Genomic DNA, 11,001 nt, shown 5'->3' on the forward strand with positions numbered 1-11,001 from the left:
ATTTGAAATAATATCAAAGACATCACTGGCGCTAAACTGCAACTTTCTAAAGTGTTAAATTAAGTGGAAAAGACAAGTCTAAAAACGCTTATGATAGCTGGATCTGGCACCCGCGCCCTCACTCACAACTCTCTCACAAGACTCGTTCACTCCGCCAGCATCTTGCAGCGATCATTTCATACCACAGACGCTAAACATTCTTGCAAACAGTCTAAACTGAATTATACATGTTTATACGGACCTCAGTGACCTCACAGATATATAGTCTATATCACTAAAAATGACATAAAAAAGAAGAATAGCAATGCGTCATATAATTCATATCAAAAGTTTACTTTACTCCAGACAACATAAGCCTTCTTTGACAACATGACAGAATGTGGCACATTTATAAGCGAAATAAACTATTCAGTTTAAACCAGCAAAGGACCAGCATAAACCAGCAAAAGGACCAGCATAAACCAGCAAAGGACCAGCTTAAACCAACAAAGGACCATCTTAAACTAGCAAAGGACCAGCTTAAACCAGCAAAGGACCAGCATAAACCAGCAAAAGGTCCAGCTTAAACCAGCATCCCAGCATCAAAACATACCTAACCAGCATATGCTGGTTTTTTCAACAGGGGGTGTCCGTGGACGTTCAGTGCTCATGAACCCACCAAGAACAGCCTTGCCTCAGCCAGTTTTTCTGGAATTTGCCGCTGACTCTGATGTCTCTGTAGTGGTTAAACTTGAAATATTTGGTACTGAGAAATGGTCTGTGTGTTATTGATAGTGATTTTGGTTACATTGTTGTGCCGTTAGATGGCGACAAGAGACTGTATTTATGAGTCAGTAACAGAAGTACTACAGTCAATGGCAATCTAGCATGTTCTGCACCTGCATGAGAGGAAATAACTTTACATATTCTTCAAGAGAAACTGAAACTAGAACTATGGATATATAAACCATAAACGAAGCAGCTCTTTCTCTTCATTTCAGATGGCCATGTCATTATTAGTGGTCGACCAATATCGGACGATATTTGGCTTTTAAATATATAATTTTTTTGTGGCATATTATTTAGACATATGTAATAATCATTTAATTTCACTAAGCCTGCGATCTTTTTCGAATACAGCTGTGAGGTCCTCTGACGTGTGCATTTGTAGACTGCATAAACACATACTCTGTGTTTAATGGTCAGTGTTTCATATGATTCCCAGTGTGCACCAATTTACCAGAACATACTGGGTGCACTGTTGGTTGCATTGTTCCTTCCTTCCCTATTTATATTTTTAACAATTTATTTGTGAAAAAATACTATAATATAATTACAGAATCAAGAAGTCGCCATCTAAGCAAATCTCTTTATTTTATATCAAGTTCTTTTTATATTTATTAATTGTTTAAATTATATAATTTAGTAAATAATATGAATGTGGTTGTACTATCTTTAAATTAAATGTTCTGATATTATACATATTGACTGATAAGATACCAGCACTGGCCTTCAAAAAAATAAGAGAAAAGAATGAAAGAATGATAGATAGATAGATAGATAGATAAAATGAAAATCCATATCAGTTGACCACTAGTTGTTATGAAGATATTTGCATAATTCAAGTACCCGGGGTGGTTGCTAAGGTGTTGCTTTGTGGTTGCTAGGGTACCCGGAGCAGTTGCTAAGGTGTTGCTATGTGGTTGCTAGGGTGTTGCTATGCGGTTGCATGGGTACCCGGGGCGGTTGCTAAGGTGTTGCTATGCGGTTGCTAAGGTACTCGGGGTGGTTGCTAGAGTGTTGCTATGCTGTGGTTGCTAGGGTACCCTGGGTGGTTGCTAGGTTGGTTTGGATAGTTGCTAGAGTGTTGCTATGATAGATAGATAGATACATAGATTCAGACTGAAGATAGATAGATAGATAGATAATCGTGTTCCTCTCCATCCTGGAGCTGGGAGAGGACTGCCCCTAAACCGGTGCCGGAGGCGTCCGTATATAGGGTGAAGGGGCAGCCGAAGTCTGGGGCATGCACCTAGTTGGAGCATCTTCTTGACTTCCTCCTCTATAGCCGGCCGGCGAACTTCCGGTATCCGGTAGGGCCGCTGCCGGACTACGACTCCGGGTGGTGTGCGGACCTCGTGCTCTATGACGGTAGTTCTGCTCGGGGTCTCACGCGGCTGGCCAGCAGAAACAGTTCACGGGCAATGTTCTTGGCGTTGGCCGCTCTCAGGGGAATGGCTTCCGGGTACCGGGTGGCATAGTCCAGGATAACCAGGATGTGCTCATGTCCCCGGGCAGACTTCGGCAGCGGTCCCACCAGCTCCATCCCGATCCGCTCGAAGGGCACATCGATGACGGGTAGTGGAATGAGCGGGCTGGGGGGAGGGCGGCACGGAGCCGTCTGCTGGCAGGTGGGACAGCTACGGCAGAACCGTTTCACTTCGGCCTCTAGTCCGGGCCAGTGAAAACGGTCCCGGATGCGCTGGACGGTATTGTCGGCTCCTAGGTGTCCCGCCATTGGGTGGCCGTGGGCCAGCTCCATGACCGTCTCCGTCTTGGTGGTAGGCACTACCAGGAGGAATTTGTCCTCCCCCCGCCTGTGGGCGACACAGTACAGCAGACCATTGCGTATTTCTAAATGAGGGAGGGGGTGAGGCTCCGGGAGCCTGTCTACCTCATCAATGTGGCGCACTTGATCCCAGCAGTTACGTAGGCGGTCGTCCTCGCGTTGTTCCCTTCCAAACGAGCCCCCGGTCGTGACCTGGGAAAACACATCATGGTAGACAGATGGCAGATTAGGAGGCTGACACTCACCCTCCCTCTCGCTGTCCGTCGCTAGGTAGACCGGCCTGGGGCTGGGCGGTCCCTGACGGGGTCGCCGTGGCCCGTTCCGGGCGGTACGGCGTGGGATCCTGGATCCGAGGAGGAGCTTCTGGAACCCCGGCCAATCCCTGCTGCTGGCGGGCCGAGAGCTCCGTTAGGCGGCGGATGACCTCTTCCATGTGTCCGGGGGAAGAGAGCGGTTTCTCCTAGAAGAAGCATAGATATCGTTAAGGCCACCTGGCGGTACCCGTCTGTGTCTCAATTCACCTGTTCCGCCCGCATTCTCCACCATATGTCGCGGGGTGAATGAGAGCACAGACTCGGTACTGGTCGAAAGAGCCCCGGAGGGTGATTTATTTGCCCACACACACTGATCACACGTGCCCTTGATGACAGGTGCTCGGTGCCCGTCTCAGAGTGGAGCTCGTGGGGTGAAGTGCCGTGGTGCAGATCCCTCTCCCTGGGTGCCTTCAGAGTCTGTGAAATAAGGAGAACAATCGTGAATGCTGCCTGGAGCTCTGGGGTGCTCTCCCGCTGGCGTCTCTTCTCCTGGCTTTTAAGGCCAGCGGGAACGAGCTCCAGGTGTGCCACTCATCGCGCACAGGTGTTGTGCGTCGGTGATCAGTGGGGCAGCGGCGTTTCCAGGGCGACACTAATCTGGACTCGGGATACTCGCCACACAACTAAAAGAAATGTGGTCGACTAAGCCTTTTCTCATTGACTAACGATTAGTCGACTATAAGTGGGGCAAGCCCTAATTTCTACTTTCAACATTATTTGCTCTTTAGACATTCCTCTTTAAAAGAAAAGTAGTATATTTATGCAAAGTGGCCCACATTTGGTTTTTGACCACTGAAAATGTGTACAATTTAATGATTTACTCCTGGAGCCGTATTTAAATTCCATTATCTCTGGAACCGAACCATATTGAGCTTTAAAAATGAAGATATCAAAAGGAAACTTTGTTAAGACCCAATATCGTAAAAGGGCGGCAAGATATCTTTAGTACTTTTTGAGTTACAGACATGCAAACTTTGAAGAAAGAAAAAAAGAAAAAAACTTGAAAAGTGCTCTTTCCCCATTTTTGCATGGTTTTTCATTGGCACATAATGCAACAAAGATTGCTAAATTCAACAGATTTTACTAACGGACCTACCAATCTTTGGGTTAAAGTAACATTATGATGCTGCCATCTTCCTGAAGTCATTTTTAACCTCCTGTAATTTGGCTTTGAATCTCGGGTGAAAATTGCCATTTTGACCCCCTTCTGCAAAATAGTGGATTACTCAGTAAATTTCATATTTTGGCTTTTATCACTATGCATGTTTATCTTTCTTTGGGGAACAAAAAAATTAGCAAAATCAAACATTTGAGCCAGGGACCTCTGGTTGAGTTGACACGAAATTACCCGGATGACGAAATGTATAAATCTCAATTTGAAAAATTGACACTCGTGACCGGTTTTGTGGTCCATGGTTACATATGTGCACAATAAAACAGTTGCAGGAGTGACATTTTCACTGCAAGATTGGGATGCACATAAACATAAACTGCACTGTGGTTTACTTGAGCTTTAATATTTCAATAAAGATAGTCAAAAAATAAAATAAACTGCACTGTATATGAACACCAGATGGTATGATAAAATCTGTCAAAGGCAATATTGTCTGTGATATTTCAATAACAAATAAGTGGCAGATAAGCACTGTCAAATGTTTATTTCATAATATACAAGTACAAAATAAGGATAACATTAACAATGTCCTGGTCTCCTACCACATATGGAAATGATTCATTTTATTCAATCAAAACCCAATGTAAATTTGATATATTGCATACAATGCTGCCCATTTAATCCACCCTTTCATCTTATGGTCACAATATCAATTCAATATTCTAGCAGATTTGTGGAAAAACTCCTCCAGACTGGTAAACTCAACATTAAGTGTATTGTATGCCAGTAAAAAACAAACAAACAACTCCAAAAAACAAAGATAAGCTCAAAAGAAAACCTGGAAGTAATTTTAAAAAAGCAGATTTAGTGCTAGGGTCGTGTAGTCATTACAGAGAATACAAAATGCAGCAGCTAGAGTTCTTACTAGAACCAGGAAATATGACCATATTAGCCCGGTTCTGTCAACACTGCACTGGCTCCTTATTAAACATCGTAAACATTTCAAAATCTTGCTAATTACCTCTACAGTCCTGAATGGTTTGGTTTAGCTCGTCTTGATTGAGCTCTTATCGCACGATAGTCCTTCATGTCCGCAAAACTCTGGCAATTTGATAATACCTAGAATCAGTGTTGTATCCGAGTCCTAGTTTTCTCCTACTGCACCTTTAATAAGAAATTGAAAGAAACCTAATTAGAATAAGAAATTGAAATAATTTATTAGTTAACATTTATATTATTACAGGCAACATTGAAATATGTTATTTCAAGTAACGAAAATTTATTTTAGTTTTATTATCAATACTATGGCAAAAAAACACATTAGCCTAACAAAGTTCAAACATTATTAAAGACAAGTGAACAGTCGGTAAATAAGAACAAATAAACCAATTACAAGCAATAGAACAAACAAATAAGTAGAACAAAGATACAAATTAGACATCTATACACTTTTTGGGGGTGTTGCACTAAACAGTGGCTTTCCTTTAAAGTGTCGTGAAACCCTAAAACACATTTTTTGAGATGCTAACATATATAACCAGGTTGCACATCAGTGAAAACCACAATAGCACTCATTATGTCTATCAGTAAAGGAAAAGTGGATGGTTTTTCATTTTTGGAGCAATTTGGTTTTTCCGGTTCAAAAACCAAAGTTAAACCGCGTTTCAAGTTTGTGAGCATATTTCATATTCTCTCGTGCTCCAAACATGAATCGGCACCGTGAATGCGCACATATCATGTCTTCTTCAAATAAAAGAGGCGCAGATAACGGCGCTTTTATTGTGATACACAGCAAACCATGATATACAGACCGAAAAATCAAAGAAGAGTCAACAGAAAGTAACTGCCTTTATTCTTTCTGTTTTTAAGATATTATCCACACAAATGAATATTATAATGAGTGTGTTGTAGGTTTGTGTTGTATTGGTTGTTTTCTCCGCTCTTCCCACAGCTTTACACACACATTTCTGGAGTCTTTTTCCGGAATGGTTATGCAGTTACATGTTATTACATGCACTTTAAACACCGTCTCTCTAGCTATTCATTAGTCTGTCATTTAGTTTTACAAAACCGTGGCTTTGTTTATTTGAAGTGTGCTGGAAGTGTAATGCGGTTACACTGTTAAAATGGATCATTTGCTTAATGCTGTAATTGCTGCACAGGGCAAATTCATTTGTATTGATTTATAAATATTGAATTAATTGTTGACAGGTTATTAACTAATATGAAGTCAATGTAAAATAATTGAGTGCAAGATTTTCACCAGGTGTAAGGGTGTTCAACCCTGAGTTGTAATTGTATATTACAATATATATACTCATTTATATACACGTACAATCAACCTATTGCATCATTGTCACCCATTGATTGTTGCATATTTATTTTTTATTCTTTTAGTACGAGGCCCCTAATATAGGTTTAAATTTATTTGGACAAACCGTGTTTTTTATATAATATATAGCACAATGAAAGCCTCGGCTTTGGATTTGTCAAAAAAAAAAATGCATTAAACACTTTTTAAAAGCTTATCGTTAAAACTTATTGAAGTTCTTGACCACTTATATAAATGGTTTCTGCACTCAAACATGACTCTTGCACCTTTTTAGACAGAATCATAGTTATTTTCAGCAGGTCATTGGACAACATATATATATATCGCCACGAATAAAACCCTGAATGTCTCTGACCAATGTTTGTCTGCGCTGAACAGGACTTTTATTTTGTTCTGGCGGTGTGACGTCACAAGGCTGCGCCTGTTGTGATTCGGCTGAAGGCAGCTTTGTGGCTCCGAGCATATCAAGTGCATTTAATCTTCTGCAACCCGTCCTGCTGAGATCCACACGCTACTGCAAAGATGAATGCGTTCATTAAAGAGGAGAGTGAAGACGTGAAGATCGAAGATACATTCAGAGTCAAACAAGAAGAGACCGAGGAACACACGGGTTGGTTTCATTCTCAAAGCGGGTCCAGTTACTAAAATGTCCAGCTCTTCATCAACGAAAACAACAATGCGGCAGTATCTTAACGAAAAAAAAACCGTATTGAAATATATACAATAAAAAAGCAATATTATATTACACGATATATTAACATAAAATATTTATAAAGGACACTTTGAGAGGTAAGTGACCAACTCTGCTAATAATACCAATAAAGTTACACATTAAGTGGTCAGTATTATAGTAATACACTTAAATCAATCAAGGTTGATGTTGTGGGATCATGAGATTAATCCCAATTACTTATTTATACATTTGTAAATAAATATAATAGGCTAATTGTATGATCATATTTATAATTGTGAGTAAATTTACTCTGTCACTGTCAGATTCTGTAAATAGATTTGACAGGTTTTACGTTTAGCCAGGTTTCAGTGTCAGCTGTTCTGCCCATCCTTTATTTCCCCATATACGTTACTCGTAAATATCTCATGTTATCGGTGAAATCCAGTGATAATGTCCCTCAGTGTAAACATACATGCATAGGAGAAAAGCAGAGGGCCTAGTACTGAGCCCTGTGGCACTCCGTATGCTGCATCGCTTGATTTACACAAAGTAGTAACGGATACAATGGCCAATAACGAATAAATCTCATAATTTAGCAAAACTGAATTCCAACATAATTCTCAAGCCATCCAAGAGAACATCATGGTCTGTGTTGTTGAAAGATCTAACGGCACTAGAAGAGAAAAGTAGCTGTAATTAGATGCCAAATGTAGGTCGTTTGTAACTAAAGCATAGCTCCTGTGCTATTATGGCAGCTTATAAAGGGAGTAGTTAATAAAATGTTTTAAAAAGAGCTGTCATTTACTCAATCCTTAAGTTCTTCCGAACTTGCATTTAGAAAATGTGCTGGAAATAATACTATGGATGTCATCAGGGACCGACAACTGTTTGGTTACCCTCATTTTTCAAAATATCTTATTTTGTGTACAGCAGAAAAACGAAACGCATGCATGTTTGGAACAAGTTTGGGGGTGAGTAAATCATGACAGCACTTTAATTCTTGGGTGAACTGTCCCTTTAAATCCTGACTGAAATTGTTCACAGCTCTGCATATTTGAGAGGACCAAGTTGAGTTACTCTAATATTTCAGACATAAATCGCACATTTAAAATTGGTTTATTATTAACTAGATCAAGTGTTTGTTTTGATGAGAGGTTTGACATCAGCCAGCTTGAAGGTTATTGGGACGTGTCCTACAGAAAGAAAAGAGTTAACAATATTAAGAATATATGACATTATAAGATAGGGGTGTGTGACATGGCAAAAATATCATATCACAAATTTAATTAAAATTTTTTCCAATAAAATCATGACTTTTTCATGTTGATTTTACTATTTTTCAAGTTGTCTAAGCAGCACAAACTAATTTCCCTATTTTAAAAAGGTAACAAAATATACAATAATGGCAGATATTTAGGGCAAAGTGGACGAAGATTAAAAACCTTTTTCATTATTTTCTTTGTTATTAAAATACAAACAAATATACACATTAATAATACACATAATATACAAATAAAACCGTGCTTTATTTTTCAGATACAGTAGGTGTATTTAACTAGCATTTAAGATATTGAATCAACAAATATAAAAATAAAACACTATATATATATATATATATATATATATACTTCACTGTATAAATTGCAGCGATTCTTATTAAAGCAACTGAATTAATATTCTTCAGTCAAGAGCAGCGAGTGATTTTTCTGTTTTTGTTGTTTTATTAGCATTAAAGGCATATTTCACCCAAAAATGAAAATTGTCATAACTTACTCACTCTTACGTTGTTTTAAGCCTAAATTCGTTTTTTTTCTTCTTCCGTTGACCATAAATGTTATTTTGAGTAATGTGGGTAAGCAAACAGTTGAACCTGTATTAAAGAAATTAATACAGGTTTTGGACAACATGAGAGTGAGTAAATAAGGACAGAATTGTAATGTTTGGGTGAATTATCCCTTTAATGACAAGGGGCAGTATGCTTAAAAATATTAGTCTGCTGTCACTTTAAGACCTGCATGCATCTAAAGGCCGTTTCACACTAAGCGCGATGCGAAGAAGTGAGGCGAATCACAGACGAACGTTGCTTTCGCACCGAGCGTGAAACGATTGATCGCCTTCTGCTAATTCACGCCTGCACGCTAGGTGGCGCTGATCAGCAATGCATTTTTTCCTAACGTAGCCTATGTATCTCGTATATGGCTTTTACATCATCCACTGCTCAATATACAGCATTAAATTAAGATGCATATCTTTCGGTTCTTCATCAGAAACACAAACTATCCATAATGCATACAAAAACACATCTGAAAATATAATTAGAGCTACAATTGGCGTCAAGCTACATTTCCAATTTGTATGTAATTATTAATGTTTTTGCTCAAACCCCACTTTAAACATTGAAGAGCCGTAGTTCGCTGACAAGCTACGCAATATCGTGCTCATAAACGAATGCGATTCATCTACGATTATGAACGCAATATTGCGTAGCTTGTCTGTGAACTACGGCTCTGTGTATTAAATGGCGCTCCATCTGAAAGCACGTGATGGAGATTTACTATTAATCATAGAACCGGCTTTACAGACGAGATGCGCATGACAATCACATGCGATTTATCGTGCAGCCCTAATGTGAATGCATGCTGCGTTGCATAGTATATTAGGATGGAGGTGCCAGAACTGCAAATAATAGAATGTATGCTGTAGCACAATATTTCTTCAATAGCAGATCGTGCAGACAAAAATTGTGATATCTCATTTTCTGATTCTGGGATTACAGGTTTTTCGTCTTTCAGTGGGGTAGGATCTAGCATACATATTTTGATGGTTGCTGCTTTGTGCCATTGAACAGGGGTGAACTTGTTTTTGTCTCTTTTCGTCACAGAGCTGACGGCGCTGAAAGAGGAGAATCAAGAACTGAATGAAATGGAAGAGAAACATCATGATTTTGTGACTGGAGAGCAGACATCCTCAAGAGTTCAAAACGCTGAAACCTTTAATCGCCGCACAATGGTTCACTCGAGCGAGAACCTTTTTAAATGTGGTCAGTGTGGAATGACGTTCTGGAACGTTAAACACCTCGACAGGCACGCAATACTTCATTCCAAAGAAAAGCCTTTTAAATGTGAGCAGTGTGAGAAGTGTTTTAAAATCAGCAAATACCTGAAGAATCACATGAAGATTCACAGCGGACGGAAGCCGTTCTCGTGCACTCAGTGTGGGAAGTGTTTCGGCCATAAAGTCTGCCTCAAGAATCACATGACCCTTCACACCGGAGAGAAGCCTTACACCTGCAGACAGTGTGGAAAGAGCTTCTCGCAAAGCGGAAATCTTAAATATCACATGAGAGTTCACACCGGAGAGAAACGTTACACCTGCCCTCACTGCAAAAAAAAATTTGGTCACAAAGGCAGCCTCAAGGCTCACATGAGGATTCACACCGGAGAGAAGCCCTACACATGCCGACAGTGTGAAGAGAGATTTACACACAAGGAATCCTTCGAAATACACGTGATACGTCACACTGGAGAGATGCCGTTCACCTGCCAGCTGTGCGGGAAGGGCTTCCCACAGAAAGGAAATCTGAAGTCACACATAAAAGTTCACACTGGAGAGAAGCCTTTCATCTGTCCTCACTGTGGAAAGGGTTTCACTTTTAAAGGAAACCTTAAGATTCACATGAGGATTCACACTGGAGAGAAGCCGTACTCGTGCTCTAAGTGTGAGATGAGGTTCCTGTATAAGAGAGACCTGAAACGCCATTTGCAAACCCAGTGTTCCTCAGAGTGACGAGATTTGAAGAAAGATGCTATTTGTGTGTGTGTTCACATAACCATTTAAATGTGGCCCGTATCAGATGAGCACCTAAACAGAACACTGCACCATGTGGTTTATTTGCATGCTTCTTTATATTTTGCCTTGAGGCTTTTTTCTTTTGTCACGGTCGGAAGTGGCCACAGGTGTTCATTTGTACATCCTTTCAAGTATAGAGATGTTGCAATTAGGGTTGCAAAAAGGTGGAAC

At 40.0% G+C, this 11,001-nt stretch overlaps 1 protein-coding gene across 1 annotated transcript; it reads left to right on the forward strand.

The window, feature by feature from the left end:
* The first annotated feature begins 6,733 nt into the window (after positions 1–6,733).
* On the forward strand, positions 6,734–11,001 carry LOC107571814 (gastrula zinc finger protein xLCGF3.1-like). The gene is made up of 2 exons (XM_016258194.1): positions 6,734–6,918; positions 9,863–11,001. The coding sequence occupies exons 1-2, from the start codon at positions 6,831–6,833 to the stop codon at positions 10,765–10,767; spliced, it is 993 nt and encodes a 330-aa protein (XP_016113680.1). The 5' UTR covers positions 6,734–6,830; the 3' UTR covers positions 10,768–11,001.

This window comes from Sinocyclocheilus grahami, unplaced genomic scaffold (assembly GCF_001515645.1).
Source record: "Sinocyclocheilus grahami isolate Dianchi unplaced genomic scaffold, SAMN03320097.WGS_v1.1 scaffold1654.1, whole genome shotgun sequence".
Lineage (NCBI taxonomy): Eukaryota > Metazoa > Chordata > Actinopteri > Cypriniformes > Cyprinidae > Sinocyclocheilus > Sinocyclocheilus grahami.

Bases quoted from the DNA above. Each gene is read 5' to 3' on its own strand.
- LOC107571814 (XM_016258194.1), top strand. From the start codon at position 6,831: ATGAATGCGTTCATTAAAGAGGAGAGTGAAGACGTGAAGATCGAAGAT. The intron at 6,919-9,862 runs GTTGGTTTCATT...TTTTCGTCACAG, and splicing joins AGAGACCGAGGAACACACGG to AGCTGACGGCGCTGAAAGAG.